General features: G+C 47.4%; 1 protein-coding gene across 2 annotated transcripts in view; it reads left to right on the plus strand.

The window, feature by feature from the left end:
- Window positions 1-5,193: 5,193 nt before the first annotated feature.
- The window catches only part of KDM5B (lysine demethylase 5B), an 85,664-nt gene continuing 71,086 nt past the window's right edge, over window positions 5,194-19,771 (plus strand). Inside the window, exon 1 of one of the 2 annotated variants that reach the window (XM_003938289.3) lies at window positions 5,194-5,580. In XM_003938289.3, coding sequence (XP_003938338.1) covers window positions 5,377-5,580 — 204 coding nt within the window. In that variant the 5' untranslated portion in view covers window positions 5,194-5,376. The remainder of the gene's footprint in view (window positions 5,581-19,771) is intronic. The other variant, XM_074385022.1, reaches the window with a different exon arrangement.

Consider the following 19,771-nt stretch of genomic DNA (forward strand, 5'->3'; position numbering starts at 1 on the left):
AAAAAAAAAAAAAGAAAAGTTAGCTTGGTGTTAGCTTGGTGTTTTGGGAAGATCACAGGTAGGCACTAGAATCAACATTCTGTTCCTAGCCCTGTTATTACTGTCTGTGTGATTTTTGGCTAATTACCCTTTCTGAGTCTCAGTTTCTCCATCTGAAAAATGGTAACACTAATATCACTCATTTTACAGGGCTGATGTGCTCAATAGACTATGATTTACTCCCGGCTAATTGCCCCATCTTATTCATGTTACTACAGTATTTCTAGTGGTTCCGATATCCCTGCTTCCTGCCAGGAAAGAGGAAAAAGGGAATTTGCCTGTAGTATTTACTGTGTCAGCTGGGCACTCAGCACAATTTGGCTGAACATGGAATTCCAAATTCCCAATTTCAAATGGGAATTTACAGTGAACGTGTGTCAAAGTTCTGACATCCCATTGCAGCAGGTTTCTTTCCCTTCCTTTCCTCCCTCCCTCCCTCCCTTCTTCCTTCCTTCCTTTACAGAGTTTTGCTCTTGTCACCCAGGCTGGAGTGCAATGGTGCAATCTCAGCCCATGGCAACCTCCACCTCCCAGGTTCAAGCAATTCTCCTGCCTCAGCCTCCCAAGTAGCTGGCATTACAGGCATGTGCCAACATGCCAAGCTAAGTTTTGTATTTCTAGCAGAGACAGGGTTTCACCATGTTGGCCTCAAACTTCTGACCTCAGGTGATCCACCCACCTCCGCCTCCCAAAGTGCTGGGATTACAGGCATGAGCCACTGCGCCTGGTTGCAGTTTTCATTCTATTGGAAGACTTTCATTCAAGATGCAGGCAATTCCAAATATTCCAACTATCCAAGGCCATCGAGCATGCTGCCAGGGGCCCCTCAGCCCAGAGACCCAAATTGGGGATGCTGGTGGGGCTGCTGCAGAATGAACCCGCAACATGCATTTCCCTCTCATTCTCACAGCTTCTCTAAGCAGCTCACACGATTGCTCCTTGGGAGTCCAGGGCTTCTAAAGTTGCCCAACCGGAATGGGAAGAAACACGCCCTGAAGGCCTGGTGTGGCTAACTCTGCCCCTCCCAATCCCTGTGGGCAGGGCTGGCAGCACCGTGGGAATGTCCCACTTGTCAACGCCTGAACCCGACAAGGGTCTAGCCCTTTGAGCCCCACACCCAAGTAAACCAAAGCCCAGGACTGAGGGTGCAGTTACCCTGGATCTCATTTGGGCTGAATCAGCAGAAAAGGGGTTCCAGGACGGGAAAGGAAGAGCAGATGGGAGGAGAAAGAGGTATTTATTAGTTACCACGTGGCTCCCATGACCCAGACCCAGCTTCCCAGGGACAGAAGCCCAGAAATGAGCACCTTGCCAAGCTGTGAGCTGTTTCCCAAGGGCAGCCCCAACAGCTGTGGGTAGGGAAGAATAGGGAGCGCAGAAGTCTCCCATAAGAGACCAGCTCAGGAGAAGTTGATAGCATAGAAGGAGTTGCTGGTTCCTGAGAATTAAGCAGGGCAGGGAATCGCGGAGGATGGGTTTATCTCACCCATGGTGCTCATCTATTGTGGAGGCTCCCTCAACACTGTTCTGAGCCTCCTTCCTGCTTCATGTGGTCAACCAGATTCTTCTCTTTGTCTAGCCCAAAGCTCCATCCTCAGCCAATCGGAGCCACGGAAACTCAAGGCCATTTACCCTCCCCTTCAACAAATATTTGTGGAGTGTCTGCCACGTGCCTGGTGCCAACGAGACAGCCATTACTCCTTCCCTCTAGAGGCTTACAATCTGGCGGGAGAGGAACAAGTATGGAGAGAGTGCAGGGACACCGCGGAAAAAAAGACAAATACTGAGTTATAAGTGTTGTAATAGCGGGCGGTAACAAGACGCTGTGGGAATACACAAAATAAAACAAGGACGCCAAATCGCGAGAGTTTGTGGGTTTTACAGGGACATCTGACAGCAAACATTCCAGGGTGTGACGGAGAGGTGGTGAGGAGAGATGATGGCATTGAATTGGCGAGATGAGCTGAGATGAACTGCGAAGAGGACGAGGGAAAGCTAGTGCCCTGGAGATTGGGGAAGACGATGGGATCCACCGGGCTGGGAGGGTTAGGGTGGTGTAGAGGGGAGGCAGCCAGAGCAAGGCAGACACCGGAGGCCAGGGCGGAAGGGAGGCGCACGGACGACACCAGGAGCTCTGGAAAGTTGTCAGAGGCGGCGAGGGGGTGGGGAGCGGGCCCTACACGTGCGCTACGTGCAGCGCCGGCCGCTGGGGAGCCCGGCCTGCCCGCCTCGTCCCCGAACCGGTCCCAGGGCAGTTGCACGGCTCCAAGGGGAGTGAAAGGAGGATGTCCCCCCAAGTTTGCAATCCGGGAGCGTGGTCTTCCCAACGCGGCTACCGGAAGGAAGGCGGGAGCGCCTCATCACCACGCGGGTGGATCTAGGGGAGGAGGCTGCTGATCTGGGGGCGCAGGCTGGGGAGCGGGGTGCAGCCGGTTGGGGACGTGAGGTGTGGGAGCTGGATGAACAGGATGAGGATGGAGACACCTAGGGATGCGTCCAAAGAATCTGGCGCTGCACAGAAGGGGGCGGTTTGGGGGACGGAGGCCCGGGCGGGGGCGGAGTGTTGTCCTAGAGTAAGGAGGGGGTTCCTGGAGACGTGGCACTCGGAGCAGGGCTGGGTTCCGCTCCGGCCGCCTGGGCTGCAGCCCCGCTTTGCCCTGGGAACCCGAACCTGACCCCGCCCAGGCCTCGCTCCCAGCGCTCCGGGAGCTCCGGCCCGGCACCTCCAGGCTGGGGTTGCCCAGGTCCGGCCTCTGGGGTGTCCAGCCTGCCCTAGACGAGACAATGCGGCCCCGGCCCCGCCCCCGGAGGCTGACGCGCCCGACCGCCGGCCAATCAGCGCCCGCGGCTAGGCTCTTTAAAAAAAGAAGGGCCGGCGCGGTGTGGCTGTCAGCTGGGAGGGATCCCTCCGCCCATGTAAACATCATAAAGGGCACGGGGAGCGTCTGCGGCGGGCGGGGGAGTGGGTGCCGTCCCGGAGGCTTCTCGGTCCCCAGGTCCCCTCTGGACGCCGGCAACCGCCCCTCCCTTAACGTCACGCCGGGTCCGTTGGGAGCCAAACAGCTTCGGCCTGATCCGGGAGCAATAGAATCTCATCATTTGGGGTCACTACCGGAAATGAAGGAAGCCACACTGGGAGACCTTGAGAGTTGGGAGCGAGAGGGGAGCGTAGGACGCAGCTGATAATTGGGAAAGATTTTCTTAGGCTTGTTCTTCCCGGGTACCTCGGTTAAATAACAGTCATAACTCATATGTGTCCAGAATTTTTCTCAAAGTTATGCCTACCTGGCTTGTAGGATATCAACGTTAAGGGTCAAAGTAGTCAACGCTTTCCCGAGAGAGCACATGACAAGACATAATCTTCACCAAGACCCTGAGAGGCACAGAATGCCCCCCAAAGAGCCATTTTCTACCCAACTTTTTATTTGGAATTATCAAATGTTCAGTAAAGTTAAAATAAATTTGCAGCAAAATCCTCTATACGCACTACCTAGATTCCATTATAACTTGCCACATCGCATATCTACCTTGCACTGATCGTTCTAATAGTGTGCTAGCTGTCCCCTGAGCTTGCTTCTCCATTACAATGGGGAACAAGAAAGGCTCCAGGTCCCAAAGCCCTAGAGGGCTAAGGACTACGTTTTCCCAGGACCACTGTGAACTCTTTTTCCTCTGGGGAAAAAGTTTGTTGAAGGGGAGGCGGTTTTCCTTTCTCCCTCATGCCCTCCCTTCCCCCTTTTTAATTGAAGACTTCTTAAGGATAAGAGATTTCCTTCTACTAGGTGAATCTGAAAGCAGAACTAAGATCTTGACAAACAGACCTTGCATAGGTTTGGCTGCTTTCTGGATGAAAGAGGTCGTTTCAACGTTGATGTTCTACGGTTCGAGCTTCCTCTCTCTGCTTTTCTGAGGCTGGACACCCCCCACTCACCCCCGATCCCCGCCAAAAAAAAGGCGCCTCAAACGTGTTCATATCTCTTGAAGTTCGTTCGTTAACCTCCCTTTGCCTCCGTTGCCTGCTCTGCAAAATGAGGATAATATCGTACCTACTCACTATGGGGGTTGTGAAGACTCAGAACAGTGCTTTACACACAGCATTAAACAGCGGCTATCACCCGTATGCAAATAGCTCCCAGGTTTATATCTCCAATCCTGAGCTCGCCCCTTCAAATTTATACCCTTCAGCCCGTTGAAGGATGCCCCGTTGGGTATCTAGCTATATGTACCAGAGACACCTCAAACTCAACATGTCCAGAAATGAACACAGTATCTTTTTCCTTTGAATAACTCGCCTTGTGTAAATAATCGGGGTGAATGTCCCAGCAATGCCAACGAGCTAGCTTCTACTCAGGCAGGTACATCAGACACCTGAATCTTAATACCTCATCTTCCCTCCTCAATCTGTCACTAGGTCCTAACTTTATTTCCTACCTTTCCATCCCTTGCTCATAATCATCAGCACCACTGCCTTAATTTAGGTCCTATAATTTCTTGTCTGGATTATTTCAAGACTCTTTTGCCCCTCTCAAGTCTGACCTTGTCATAGATTGTGGATGACTGTTTTTCCTGCAACATCTCCACCTCCCAATAGTCTCCATCACTTATTAGCCATATGCACTTTGGCAAATTGCTTAATCTACCTGTGCCTCACTTTCCTTATTTGTAAAGTGGAAGTAAGAGTACCCACCTCATAGGGTTGTGTGATTAATCATGCAGCAGAACAGTGCCTAGGATATGAAAGTGCTCAAAAGTGTTACATTATTATTATAATTACTATTATTGCCTTTTCACGAACATACCTGTTTGTATGTTCAAGCTGTTATCTCTACTGGAAAATTCTTCTCCATTTCTAATACTCTTTCCAAAACCCCCTCCTGGGTTTTACTGCACCCACCACTGTGTACTGACATGATTGAATGATTGGCTTATGGGACTGAGCCTTTCTACCAGACTTAACTTCTTCAGGGCCGGAACTCTGAAACGTAGAACGTGTCCAATAAAAGTTGGCTCAGCTGAAACCCTAAGGATAAACTCCAGCCACGGCGAAAGGCGCGGCCCCGCCCGATTCGGGGGCGGGGCGGGGAGCCCTGCGCGGAGGGTGGGCGGCTGGGGGTGGGGTGGGACTCTTTTTCCTCGCCGTGGCGGCGGAGGCGCACGGCGTGGGCTTGCGGCGAGACGGCGTCGTCGGAGGCTGAAAAAGCCCGAGGTGCTGCCGTTGCCCGTACAACTCGGACGAGCTGTCGCCCGAGCTGCGTCTGCACGGGTCTCGGGCCGAGCGGAGCCCGCAGCCTCGGTCCCAGAGCCCACCCTGCCCTCGGTCCTGCCCAGCCTGCGGTGATGGAGCCGGCCACCGCGCTGCACCCGGGCCCGCGCCCGGCGCTGCCCCTCGGGGGCCCGGGCCCGCTGGGCGAGTTCTTGCCTCCCCCCGAGTGCCCGGTCTTCGAGCCCAGCTGGGAAGAGTTCGCGGACCCCTTCGCTTTCATCCACAAGATCCGGCCCATAGCCGAGCAGACTGGGATCTGTAAGGTGCGGCCGCCGCCGGTGAGTCACGCCAGCACCCCGGATCCAGCTCGCGGCTGGGGGAGGGAGCGGGGACGCGCGGGGCCGGGGAGGCCCGAGGCGCGGGGGTGGGGGAGCCGGTCGCCCCGCCGGCCTGGTCAAGTTTGGGGCTGCCTAGAAGGTCGCATTTGAGGCCGGGGGAGGAAGACGGGGGCTTCTCCAGGGTCGGAGATGAGGAGCGTGGGAGAACCAGGAGCTTCGGCGGTGCGGCTGGAGGGCCGGGTCGCCGCGGGGCTCTGGCGGCCGGGAGCACGGCCGGGGCCGGGAATTCGGGTTCGGTTCCGGATAGAGTGATGGCAGGAGCCGGGGGTGGTCGCGGGGGAGTTCCCTCACGGAGCCCGGCGGAGGCGCGGGCTGGAGGGGAGGACTGTGGGCCCGGCGAGGCTCGGCAGGCTGGTCCTCGCCTCCGCTCCCGGGGTGCGGGGGTGTGTGATGGGGTGGGGGTGGGGGTGGGGGACTTGCGAGTTGTCGTGCGAGGAGGAAAGTTTTCAATATGGCGGCGGGAGCCCCTGGTCCTTTGTGTGGTGGCGGCGTCGGCCCGGAGCGGCCCTCACCTGGGCGCCCCACCCTCCAGACCAGGGCACCCCTCCACCGCCTGGTCCCTGGGCCTCCAGGTGTCCCCCGGGCCGGGGTCAAGAAGGGGGCGGCCATCGCTGGCTGGGGGCGGGGAGGAGCCGCGGGTCCGGCCCTGGAGCGGATGTGTTGTGGGGGGCGTTAGTGTCTGGGGGACACTTTTGGGGCGGCGGTGGGCCCCATGCCCGCCCGCGCTCCGGAACGCACACACACCCAGCTTCTTCTGGCCCAGCCGCTGGGCTCCCCGGGGAGGCCTGGGCTGCGCTGGTGGGGACGGGGTCGGGGCGAGGCCGTGTTTGTAGGGGAATGTCAGACCGAGAGACCTCCGAAGATTTCGTGCTCGTTTCGCCCGGCCCTCAGCCGCCTGGCGCTGAAAGGCAGCCACCCACCGCGGCCCTTCCAGCCCTGTCTGCCGCGACTCGGACCTGGGGGCCGTGAGTGAGGGGTGGGTGCTGCCGAAACCATCCCTAACGGCTCCAACGTTCGCTGAGCAGAGCCCGGCCAACTCCTTCCCCCGTGGCCGGAACTGGGTGCGCTCCTGCACCTCTGGTGTTTGCCCACCTTTCGGGATGGTCTGAGTCCGAGTTGGCCTAAGCGGCGGTTGGACGGGCTGGGGCCGTTGGGAAGGGGGTTTAACTGCCTTTCCTACTCTTTAAGAGTCTTCTCCCCACTCTCCTCCCCCCGCCCCCCTCTCCTAAGTGGAGGAAGACCCCCTCCCATCCCTCTCTCCCTTAAGCATGGTCTTTGTAATGACATTTTGAGTTGTAGGGATTCGGTTTGTAATCGTTGTGTTTTGGAAAGCTGTTTTTAAGGGAGATCCCTGAAAATAAGGCTGCTTATCCCAACCCTTCCCCACCCCACATTAAAACATGGACACCTACTTTAGTTTTTCTTAAGCAAGTTTGAAAATGGAGGTGAAATATATGCTTCAGAAAATAACTGGCCAGGGAATATGAGGGAAACATTTGAAAATAGATCAATTTCTTACAGTGAAGTGGGCAAGGTTGATTCTTGCTGCTTGCGGGAAGTACGTTTTTTTTAGTGTAAAGAGGCCTGCAGAAGTTTTAACAGGGCTGGTTGGAGCTAAGGTTTTAATTCTTGAGTAATAGGTCATGTTTCACACAGTAGCAATGTTGCTTTAGGTCACAGGCTAGGTAAGGGTGAATATGAATATTGCACATTTGCATTAATAGGATTTTATTCAGAATTTGGGTAACTTGACTAAGTTCTTAGTAACCAAAATGAGGGGAGTCAGGTTCCTGGGAGGTGTCCTCCATGTTGGTATTGTGGTGTACCAGGGCTGGGGTAAATCCTTTATCTTGCTTTCTTGTTCTTTGCCTTTTAGAGGGCCCTTTTCCTGAAAAGATAGTATTGCTCTGGTTAGGCTTGGCTACCCATTTCCTCATCTTGGCTAGAATATTAATGGTGATCTTTGCAAAACGTGTAATTGAATTGCCTTTTTCCCACTCTGAATGTCAGACAGACATGATGGCCACCATTTTGTATTGAGAGCACTACATAGTACAGCCTGAGGAAAGGGGTTAAAGAGGCACCAAGAATCTACAGATACAACCAGTGCTCTGTTTTGGAGACCTCCTTTGTGTGGAGGGGGCTTGCTTCCTCCTTTGTTTAACAAACTCCTGTGCCAAATGGAAAGAGTTTGGGAGTATTTGTTGTTGATAAAACCACAAAAAGGGAAATCTTTCCAGAAGTTGTGCTCTTGAAGAGGGGTCTTGTTGGAACAAAGGCTTCTTAAGAGATGTAAACAGTCTTTGTTTTAGAAACTGTTTTGTTTTTAGGAAAGCTAACTGTGAACAAGTGGTTTCATATAGTTGATATATAGCAACAACAACAAAAAACGATGTGAAATATTTTCCATGGTGATAGCTGTATAATGTCTGCATTTCTGGAGGATTTTTGTTAACTGAGTTTTTGGAACACAAATGGTTATATTAGAAGGGGAATTGGGACTATTGGTATTTTACTTGTTAGAAGCTAAGGGGGAGCATAAAACATTTCTGTCTCCTTTTGTTCTTACCTTTGTAGCTTTACTAATGGTACTTAGTATAGCTTCAGTTTATAGCTGCTTTCTCAGTGAGGCTCCCAAAGTGCTTGGCTTCTGAAAACTTAGGGTGCTTACATTATTTCATTCGTGACAGCTTAGGGATTCTCAGAAATTTGAAAATAGAGTAAGCTAAATGTGAGAAAACGTAATTAAGTCAAGAAGACTATACCAACTCTGAGTTTGAAGTTTAATACAAACCTTTGTTTTAAATTATGTCAACTATGTAGGATAACTAGGCTTGTTTTCTGGACTGAGACCTTAAATTTACAATTAATCTGGCTTCTGGTTTTGTCATCTTTAAAACGCAAATTTTATTTGCTTCCGCAATACTGTACTTAAGATGTCTGTTTAAGGACAAATGATATTTTCCATATCACTTTGTGTTATTTGGAGATGAATAATTTTAAATGTGTAACTGTTAGGCAGAAAAATAGTTGGCTGCTCAGTAAATACTTAGTCTCTCAAATTTTGATAGGAATATGACTTTATCTTGCTTTCAAATGTCTAACATTTGGCCACAAATTCCACAGATTTCTTCATTGTGTCCAGAAAAGGTTTAAATCAAACCCCAGAGGGCACAAGAGACAAAAATTTTTCAGCTTTAACTTCTTGTAGTTACTAGTTTGACTCCTTCATCTTTATAGCTAAGTAAAAAACTGCCCTTAAATGTTTCAATAAGGTCAGCATCTTTGAGTGAGCCTATTGATTCCATTCTTAGAGAAGAGGGAGGAAGTTACTTCTTTGTGCTGTAGAAGTGTTAATGATACAGAGCTCATTTACTCCCATTCCAGCATATCATTCTCCCTAACTTTGGGTTTGATTGACTTAGGCCTAACCCTCTCTGTGTTTTCCCAATTTCTTTGGTGTCATGAAATCTTTCCCTCGTTGTGTTATCTTTGGCTACTTTAAAGTTTTAACGTTTGGAGAAAAGGCTTGGTAGAAACATCCTCGAGCAAAGGAAGAACTTATCACTCCTTAAGAAAAAATCACTTTGAAATATAATTCAAATACCGTACAGTTCACCAATTAATGATGTGCAATTTAGTGTTTTTTGATATTTTCAGTCACACAACCATCTCCACAATCAATTGTAGAACATTTTGTTCTCCCTCAAAAGAAACCCTGAACTCACTTGTAACTACTTTTTAAGGCAAATTTAGGACTATACTGCCCAGGAGAAAAACTTGGTAGGAGGTTGGATTAAGTCCTGCAGTTCCAGGTCACAAACATCTACCTTAATCAAAGCAAAAACAAACTTTATTTGTTGTAGTTATTGAATGGGTGTTTAGCTAATTTGACTTTGCCAGTGATTGGGCACATCAGTAGCCACAAATGTATCTACCCACATATAATTCTTAGTGAACTAATCAACAAAACTTGTAGACTTTAAAAATGGAACCTGAATGATATTGCAAATATATGAGTTGACAAAAGATTCAAGTCCCCTATCCTATCCCTGTTGGAAAAAAAGCCTTCCCTTATAGGATATGGTTTTAAACAGGCAATCTAAACTTTTTTTTTCTTTTTTTTTTTGAGACAGAGTCTCACTCTGTTGCCCAGGCTAGAGTGCAGTGGTGCGATCTTGGCTCACTGAAACCTCTGCCTCCTAGGTTCAGGTGATTCTTCTGCCTAGCCTCCCTAGTAGCTGGGACTACAGGCACATGCCACCACGCCCAGCTAGTTTTGTGTTTTTTTGTTTTTTTTTTTTGGTATAGATGGGGTTTTACCATCTTGGCCAGGCTGGTCTTGAACTCCTGACCTCATGATCCACCTGTGTTTGCCTCTCAAAGTGCTGGGATTACAGGCGTGAGCCACCAAGCCTGGCCCAATCTAAACTTTTGAAAGAGGGGGAAATGAACAGAGAATTACCTTTGAAAAACATTAATAAATGTTATCTATTAAAAGCCAGGGCTTGAAATTTCCTTTTTTTTTTTTTTGAGACGGAGTTTCGCTCTTGTTACCCAGGCTAGAGTGCAATGGTACGATCTCGGCTCACCACAACTTCCGCCTCCTGGGTTCAGGCAATTCTCCTGCCTCAGCCTCCTGAGTAGCTGGGATTATAGGCACGCGCCACCATGCCCAGCTAATTTTTTGTATTTTTAGTAGAGACGGGGTTTCACCATGTTGACCAGGATGGTCTCGATCTCTTGACCTCGTGATCCACCTGCCTCGGCCTCCCAAAGTGCTGGGATTACAGGCTTCAGCCACCGCGCCTGGCCTGAAATTTCCTTTTTTAAAAAAATTTCACTCTTGTCACCCAGGCTGGCATGCAGTGTTGCAATCAAGGCTCACTGCAGCTTCCACTTCTTGGGCCCAAGTGCTCCTCCCTCCTTAGCCTCCAAAAATTTTTAAATTTTTTGTCAGGACGGGGTTCCTTACTCTGTTTTTCGGGCTGGTCTTGAACTCCTGGCTTCAAGCAGTTCTCCTGCTTTGGCCTCCCAAATTGCTGGTATTGTAGGCATGAGCCAGCGCACCTGGTCTGAATTCTTTTGTTGAGATAACGATGAGAAAAATTAAAGAAAATAACCCCTGATGTTATTCTTTCTGTTTCTAGAGTAATTTTCTTTATGACCTGTTGTGCCTAGCCTTGGAGTATTAGAGTATTTCAGGTTGATAGATTAGTGAAAAATGGTATTATTGGTTTAAATTTATAAGTGGGTAGGAATCTGATAGGGAATTTTCTCTTAGATAAAAAATACAGGGCCAGGCACAGTGGCTCATGCCTGTAATCACAGCACTTCTGGATACCTAGGTGGGGAGATCGCTTGAGGTTAGGAGTTCGAGACCAGCCTGACCAACATGGTGAAATCCTGCCTCTACTAAACATACAAAAATTAGCTGGGCGTGGGGGCAGGCGCCTGTAATCTGTAATTCCAGCTACTCCAGAGGCTGAGGCAGGCAGAGACAGGTTGCAGTAGGCGGAGATGGCTCCTTTGCACTGCAGCCTGGGCGACACAGTGAAACTACATTAAGAAAAAAAAAAAAAAGAGGCCAGGTGCACTGGCTCATTCATGCCTGTAAGCCCAGCATTTTGGGAGGCCGAGGCGGGTGGATCATGAGGTTAGGAGTTTGAGAGCAGCCTGACCAACATGGTGAAACCCTGTCTCTACTAAAAATACAAAAATTAGCTGGGTGTGGTGGCGCACCTGTAGTCCCAGCTACTTGGGAGGCTGAGGCAGGCGAATTGCTTGAACCCAGGAGGCGGACGTTGCGGGACGCCATTGCCCTCCAGCCTGGGTAACAGAAGCGAAACTCTCTCTCAAAAAAACAAAAAACAAAAAACAAAAATTAGCCAGGCTTGGTGTCATGTGCCTGTAGGAGGCTGTGGCAGGAGAATTGCTTGAACCTGGGAGGCAGAGGTTGCAGTGAGCCAAAGATCACACCATTGCACTCTAGCCTGGACGACAGAGCAAGACTGTCTCAAACAAACCAAAAAATAAAAAAAGATCCTGTAAACTATTTGATTTAAAAAAAAAAAAAAGAATCCTGTTTAAATGCTGTAATGGGACCTTTTTGTAGACTTTTGTAACCTTTCATTGTTGCCCTAATTGGACCCCATTAAGGTTGTCTATAGAAAAGGATAAGGGAAAGCCCATGCCCCTAAAATGAAAGTGTCAATTAGGTCTCTGGTGTTTAGGGTTTTTGAAGCATGTGCATGTACTTCTTTCCAAATGCCATCTATAGGTTTGAAAAACCACTAACCGCCAGGCCGGGTGGCTCATCTCTGTAATCCCAGCACTTTGGGAGGCTGAGGCAGGCAGATCATGAGGTCAAAGATCGAGACCATCCTGGCCAACATGGTGAAACCTTGTATCCACTAAAATTATAGAAATTAGCTGTGCCTGGTGGCACGTGGTTGTAGTCCAGCTTCTCGGGAGGCTGAGGCAGGAGAATTACTTGAACCCAGAGGCGGAGGTTGCAGTGAGCTGAGATTGCACCACTGCACTCCAGGTTGTCTCAAAAAAAAAAAGCGACAACAACAACAAAAACCAACAAACAAAAAAAACCCCACTAACCTCGGAATACCTTGCTTTCATCGTTGGATAGTCCTCTCAGCTTCGTTTATGTTGAGATTGTGCGATTTTTTTTTTTTTTTCTAAGAGAATTAGATACTCTCTAATAAACCTGTTATAGTGCAGATCAGTGCCAGCCTCAAAAAATAAATAAAATTAGTTGGAATGAAGGTTGGGAACTGGAAGGCTACCCATTCTCAAATTTAAGTTTGGGTCTCTTTAAGGGGACTCACCCGAGGCATACTGACAGATGCCTTTGGGGTGAGTAGGTGGATGAGTTGATACCTTGGGGAAGCCATGTTCTTGGGCTGCTGCCATTAACTTTTGGTTAACGTTTGAGATACTAATAACTGGATTTATAAAATCCAGATTGTGAGAAACTTGTTTTAGACATGAGAATTGTATGCTATTGAGAAGTTTATAAGTATTTATTAATTGCCGTGTCCTTGGAAATGAGGTGACTTTTGTATACCTCCACAAATTCTTCAGAACTTTTTCTTTTTCTGTCATTATTGGATGAGTTCTTTGGTGAATTTGCTTTTTACAACCAAGTTTATGAACCAGACTAATGAAGAAAAGATGTGTCTAGGACAGTGAGGCATTTCAGTTCCATTATTGTAGGATGTTTGGAACAAAGATGCAGAATTTGACCGAATGCATTATTATTATTTTTTTCTTTTTCTTTTTCTCTCTTTCTTTCTTTTTTTTTTTTTTTTTTTTTTTAATCTGAGACGGAGTTTCGCTCTTATTACCCAGGCTGGAGTGCAGTGGTGCGATCTCGGCTCACTGCAACCTCCGCCTCCTGGGTTCAGGCAATTCTCCCGCCTCAGCCTCCTGAGTAGCTGGGATTACAGGCACGCGCCACCATGCCCAGCTAATTTTTTGTATATTTAGTAGAGACGGGGTTTCACCATGTTGACCAGGATGGTCTCGATCTCTTGACCTCGTGATCCACCCGCCTTGGCCTCCCAAAGTGCTGGGATTACAGCTGTGAGCCACTGCACCTGGCCTTGAATGCATTATTTTAAGTCCTTTCTCCACCACCATGATTTAAGACTCTCAAATCTTTTTTTTTTTTTTTTTTCCTGAGACAGAGTTTCACTCTTGTTACCCAGGCTGGAGTGCAATGGCGCGATCTCGGCTCACCGCAACCTCCGCCTCCTGGGTTCAGGCAATTCTCCTGCCTCAGCCTCCTGAGTAGCTGGGATTACAGGCACGTGCCACCATGCCCAGCTAATTTTTTGTATTTATAGTAGAGACAGGGTTTCACCATGTTGACCAGGATGGTCTCGATCTCTCGACCTTGTGATCCACCCGCCTCGGCCTCCCAAAGCGCTGGGATTACAAGCTTGAGCCACTGCGCCCGGCCAGACACTCAAATCTTTAACTGTAGACCATTCTTCTTAAAGCACCATCAGCATATATCTTGACATGCATGGCCTTAGAGTCATCCCATCTGTGCTGCTGATTTTTTTAAGCATTTAAGCTTTCTTTCTGATATTTCCTAATCATTTTGTTCTGCTAGAGCCATCACTTCCAGGGATTAAATAAAAAAATTTTATTATGAAAAATGTCAGCATACACAAAAGTGTAAAGAATAGTTACTTTAGTTATTTTCCTAGACAGAATAGCAGAAAGGGGGCCAGGCACAGTGGCTCACACCTGTAGCCCCAGTGCTTTAGAAGGCCTACAGGTGGATCACAAGGTCAAGAGATGGAGACCATCCTGGCCAACGTGGTGAAACCCTTGTCTACTAAAAATACAAAAATTAGCTGGGCGTAGTGGCACATGCCTGTAGTCCCAGCTACTTGGGAAGCTGAGGCAGGAGCATCACTTGAACCCGGGAGGCAGAGGTTGCAGTGAGCCAAGATTGTGCCATTGCACTCTAGCCTTGAGACAGAGCAAGACTGTATCTCCAAAAAAAAAAAAAAAAAAAAAAAGCAGAAAATGGAGTAGCAATATTGGGACTGAGAGAAAACTTGGAAAATTGATTTGTAAAAAAACAGGTTGGCTTGGCTTTTTTTCCTATGCAGGTTATAAGTGACATTTGCGCAATTAGGAGTGAGTTTTCTAGCCTTCAGTTCAGTGATGGTCACTTTGCCCAATTAGAATGGGGATAGTATTTCTCACTTTTAGTCAATGGCTTTGTTGCTTTGTTACACATTGTTAGGACCTGTCAAGTAACTTGACCAGCCCCAGGCCTATTCTTGGAACATGGTGGTGTGGGAGTCAGTTGGTGGGTGGAGGGCAGTCTCTGTTAACATCACTCCATTCTCTATCTTGTTGACATCACTCCATTCTCTATCTGTTCATTTTTGTATTGGCCAGACTTTATCTCAACTTTCCTTTCTTAGGAAGGGGCCTTCTGGCCAGAGTAAGTATTTAGCCTGACAGAACAGAACTGAGATCAGTAGTAACCAAGAAATAGAATGACGTTCTCAGGCATGGTGGCTCTCACCTGTAATCCCAGCATTTTGGGAGACTCGAGGCAGGAGGATCGCTTGAGGTCAGGAGTTTGAGATCAGCCTGGAAAACACAGTGAGACCCTATCTCTACAAGACAAAAAATTAGCTGAGAATGGTGCTGCACCTGTAGTCTCAGTTACTCGGGAGGCTGAGGTGGGAGGATGGCTTGAGCTCAGAAGTCCCAGGTTGCGGTAAGCCCTGATCATGCCATTGTACTTCAGCCTGGGCAGCAGAGCAAGACTTCGTTTCAAAAACAAAACAAAACAAAAGTCCCTTCCTGGAAAAGCAGTTTTAGGGAAATGAGAATTCGAAGAGTCTAATGAATTAATTACTGCTTAGATTTTAAGGTTCAATTAAAAAATTAGGTCATTGGAAAATATTTTTTACTAATAATTCCTTAAAATCTAAAGACTTCTCCCCGCTTCCCTGAAATAATAACTTCATTTTTCAGATAGGAGATGCCAGCAGACAGAAGGTCACATAATGAATGACCTTTTATAGCTTGTTGATTCCATTTCACATGGTAATCTCTTGTAAAATGCTGTGAAATTTAACTTACTCTGCAGAGATAAAAATGAGGTTTATCAAGGGGACTATGTGTATGTATATTTTTATTTATCACTGTTTTTTTTCTTTTAAATTAGTTTTCAAAAGTCAGTTCCTCTATTATGTAAAAAAGGACAGGAGAGGTATTTTCTAGGTTTTAAAAAATAGGTGTGTAGAGTCTTCAGTCTAATTACATCGTGACCTTGGACAAAGTCATTTTACTGCAACATATGCTTGTCATCTGCTATAAGGGGATCTGACACTGACCTAGGGCTGCTGTCCAGACTAATTAATTGATGGATTGCAAGGAGCTTAAATCCCAAAGCTTTATTTTCTCATTGCTAAGAAGAGTCTGGGGACAGATTTAGTGAGGCAAGGGTTAGTGCCAAATACACATCTCTCATTTTCCCATATAGTGAAGGGATTTCCCCACTCCCCCCGAAGGAGAGAATCTTGCTCTGTTGCCCAGGCTGGAGTGCAGTGGTGCAATCACAGCTCATTGTAGCCTTGACCTCCTGGGCTCAAGCTGTTCTCTTACCCTCAGCCTCCTGAATAGCTGGGACCACAGGTATATGTCTCCACACCCAGAATTATTATTTTTTATTTTTAGGGACAGGGTCTTGCTATGTTGCTCAGGCTGGTTCAAACTCCTGGCCTTAAGTAATCCTCCCACCTCAGCTTCCCAAAAGTGCTGGGAGCCACTGTACCTGGCTGTGAAGGGCTTTTTTTTTTTTTTTTTTTCTTGTTCTGTTGCCCAAACTGGAATGCAGTGGCACAATCACAGGTTCCTGCAGCCTTGTACTCCTGGGCTCAAGTGATACCACCACAGCCTCCCATTTAGTTGAGATTACAGGCATGCAACTCCATGCCTGGCTAATTTTTGAAATTTTTTTGTAGAGATGGTATCTCACTATGTTAGCCAGGCTGGCCATGAAGAGATGTTTTATTATTATTTTTTAAAGACGATTTCACCATGTTGGTTAGGCTAGTCTTGAACTCCCAACCTCAGGTGATCCGCCCACCTTGGCCTCCAAAGTGCTTGGATTACAGGCTTGGGCCACCACGCCCGGCTAGAAGAAATGTTTTGAAAGTGAAACTCTAAAAAGCAAAAGCCCATAAAACTAGAATATAACCAGCAAAGTGGCTCATGTCTGTAATCCCAGTGCTTGGGGAGGCGCAGGTGGGAGGATTGCTTGAGCACAGGAATTTGAGACCGGCCCAGGCAATGAGACCCTGTCTGTACAAAAGAAAAAAGCCCATGAAAAATAAAAACCAACTGAACAAAAAACCCTAGACTATATAGACTATAATCATTCTATTGGTTTTCTGTTCCTGAATCTTTCTCTTTTTTTAATATATATACATTTTTTTTTTTTACAGACGGTGTTTCACCATGTTGGTCAGGCTGATCTTGAACTCCTGACCTCAGGTGATCCACCTGCCTTGACCTCCAAAGTGCTTGGATTACAGGCATGAGCCATTATGCCCGGCCTTTTCTTTTTTCTTTTTTCTTTTTTTTTTTTTTAATAGAGATTGGGTTTCACCGTCTTGGCCAGGCTGGTCTTGAACTCCTGACCTCGTGATCCACCCATCTCGGCCTCCCAAAGTGGTAAGATTACAGGCATGAGCCACCACGCCTGGCTATTTTCCTTCCCTCTTTCTTTCTTTTTTTTTTTTTTTTTTTTTTTTTTGAGACAGAGTTTCGCTGTTGTTACCCAGGCTGGAGTGCAATGGCACGATCTCGGCTCACCGCAACCTCCGCCTCCTGGGTTCAAGCAATTCTCCTGCCTCAGCCTCCCGAGTAGCTGGGACTACAGGCACATGCCACCATGCCCAGCTAATTTTTGTATTTTTAGTAGAGACAGGGTTTCACCATGCTGACCAGGATAGTCTCGATCTCTTGACCTCGTGATCCACCTGCCTCAGCCTTCCAAAGTGCTGGGATTATAGGCGTGAGCCACCGCGCCCGGCCCCTCTTTCTTTCTTTTTCTTTCTTTCTCTCTCTCTCTCTCTCTTCCCCCCCCCCCCACCTTTCTTTTTTTTGAGACGGAGTCTGGCTCAGTCACCCAGGCTGGAGTGCAGTGGTGCAATCTCGGCTCACTGCAACTTCTGCCTCCCTGGTTCAAGCAATTCTCCTGCCTCAGCCTCTTGAGTAGCTGGGATTACAGGCACGCACCACCACGCCCAGCTAATTTTTGTATTTTCAGTAGAGATGGGGTATCACCATGTTGGCCAGGCTGGTCTCAAATTCCTGACCTCATGATCTGCCCGCTTCGGCCTCCCAAAGTGCTGGGACTACAGGCATGAACAATCCCGCTCAGCCTATTCAGGGTCTCCCTGTGTTGCCAGGTTGGAGTGCAATGTGATGTGATCTTGGCTCACTGCAACCTCTGCCTCCTGGGCTCAAGCCATACTTTCACCTCAGCCTCCCAAGTTGCTGGGACTACAGGTGTGCACTGTCATGTGCAGTTGTTTTTTGTATTCATTTTAATAGAGATGGGATTTCACCATTGTTGCCTAGGCTGGTCTTGAACTCTGGAGCTCAAGCAGTCCATCTGCATAGGCCTCCCAATGTGCTGGGATTACAGGCACAAGCCACCACGCTTGGCCTGTCCCTAAACAGATAAGTGAGATTAACATTTTTTAAAGGTAGAGCTGTTAAAAAGCGTTTCAGAAAATTTACAGATGCATCTGTATGTCTTGTGCAGTGTGTGTATATAGGCAGGAATTTTGTTTGGTGAGATTTGTGTTAAGGGTTTACAAGGATTTAAATTTCCCCTAATATGGGATGACCGATGTTGTGGAAGCCATGCAAATAGAAGGATATTGTACTTATCTAACATAATTTAAATAATCTCAATTAATATCTGACAGAAGCAGTCAATAGATGGAGTCTAAAAATTTTGTAATTATCCTACTTATAAAGTGGGGAGAAAAGTAGAAGAGGTGGCAGGAAAAATGTTTACTTAGATCTTTTAAGAAAATATCTTAGGACAAGAGCGAGCCCTCATATTTTATGCTTTCATTTAATTTATTAATTTTTGAGGTGTGGACTTAGGGAATTAACAGAGGTGGGGAGAAACTAGACCAGGTCCCAGGATTTCTTGGCTCCTTGAGGCAGGCCCAGCTACAGCAAACACAGGGAAACACAGTGGAGGGGCAGATAGCAGATTTGGTCTTATTTCAAATCATCAAATGTTTACGTATTTTAGTTAGGAGCAGACAGCCAGGCTTAGATTTATTTTACTTGCTATGTTCTTTATGTGCCCATAGGCAGATTTTTGTGCATTCTTGAGTTAATTTTTCCCACCTCACTAGCTTGACCAAATTGTAATGTTCAGAGAACTAAAGTCTAAACTTAGTGTGTCTCAAGCACTTGATTGGAATTTTTCATTAAGCACATATTCTTTTTTTTTTTTTTCTTTGAGACGGAGTTTCGCTCTTGTTACCCAGGCTGGAGTGCAATGGCGCGATCTCGGCTCACCGCAACCTCCGCCTCCTGGGTTCAGGCAATTCTCCTGCCTCAGCCTCCTGAGTAGCTGGGATTACAGGCACATGCCACCATGCCCAGCTAATTTTTTGTATTTTTAGTAGAGATGGGGTTTCACCATGTTGACCAGGATGGTCTCGATCTCTTGACCTCGTGATCCACCCGCCTCGGCCTCCCAAAGTGCTGGGATTACAGGCTTGAGCCACCGCGCCCGGCAGCACATATTCTTATAAGGCATTCATACTACAGGCTACAGATACTGAAATGTATTACTCTAATCACATTTCCCTAGAAACAAAGAACAAATCCCTATCAAACCCACATAATTATAAAGTCTTTAAGGCAGGATCCTCCCAGTTTTCTGTGGTTATACTAACTCATCATTTGGTGATATTTAAACCAGATGGTAATATCTTATTCTTACTAGGCTTTAACTTGGAAGAGATGGGAGGTAGGAGCGCTTAGCATTTGTATTCTGGGCCTGGCGTGGTGGCTCACGCCTGTAATCCCAGCACTTTGGGAGGCTGAGATGGGTGGATCACGAGGTCAAGAGATTGAGACTATCCTGGCCAACATGGTGAAACCCCTTCTCTACTAAAAACACAAAAAAATTAGCTGGGCATGGTGGTGTGTGCCTATAATCCCAACTGCTTGGGAGGCTGAGGCAGGAGAATCTCTGAACTAAGGTTACGGAGGTTGCAGTGAGCTGAGATCATGCCAGTGCACTACAGCCTGGTGACTGAGTGAGACTCCATCTCCAAAAAAAAAAAAATTTGTATTCTATTATTTTATGGGACAGTGGGGAAGGGATGGTTATAAGCATAGTTTATTATACAGAGAAATTTGAGTCTTACCTCCACTTTGTAAAATTCTAGGTCTTTAAACTTTTCCCTCTCTTAGAGAGGCTCTCATCCAATATGATGCATTTTGGACAAATTGAGAACACCCACCAGGTTTTCCAGTGGGAGGCTGGCTTCAGAAATTTGTAGTAGCGTAGGGTTTGGGGTCTTAAAAATTTTTA

The sequence above is a fragment of the Saimiri boliviensis genome, chromosome 14, assembly GCF_048565385.1.
Source record: "Saimiri boliviensis isolate mSaiBol1 chromosome 14, mSaiBol1.pri, whole genome shotgun sequence".
NCBI classification, from domain to species: Eukaryota; Metazoa; Chordata; class Mammalia; order Primates; family Cebidae; genus Saimiri; species Saimiri boliviensis.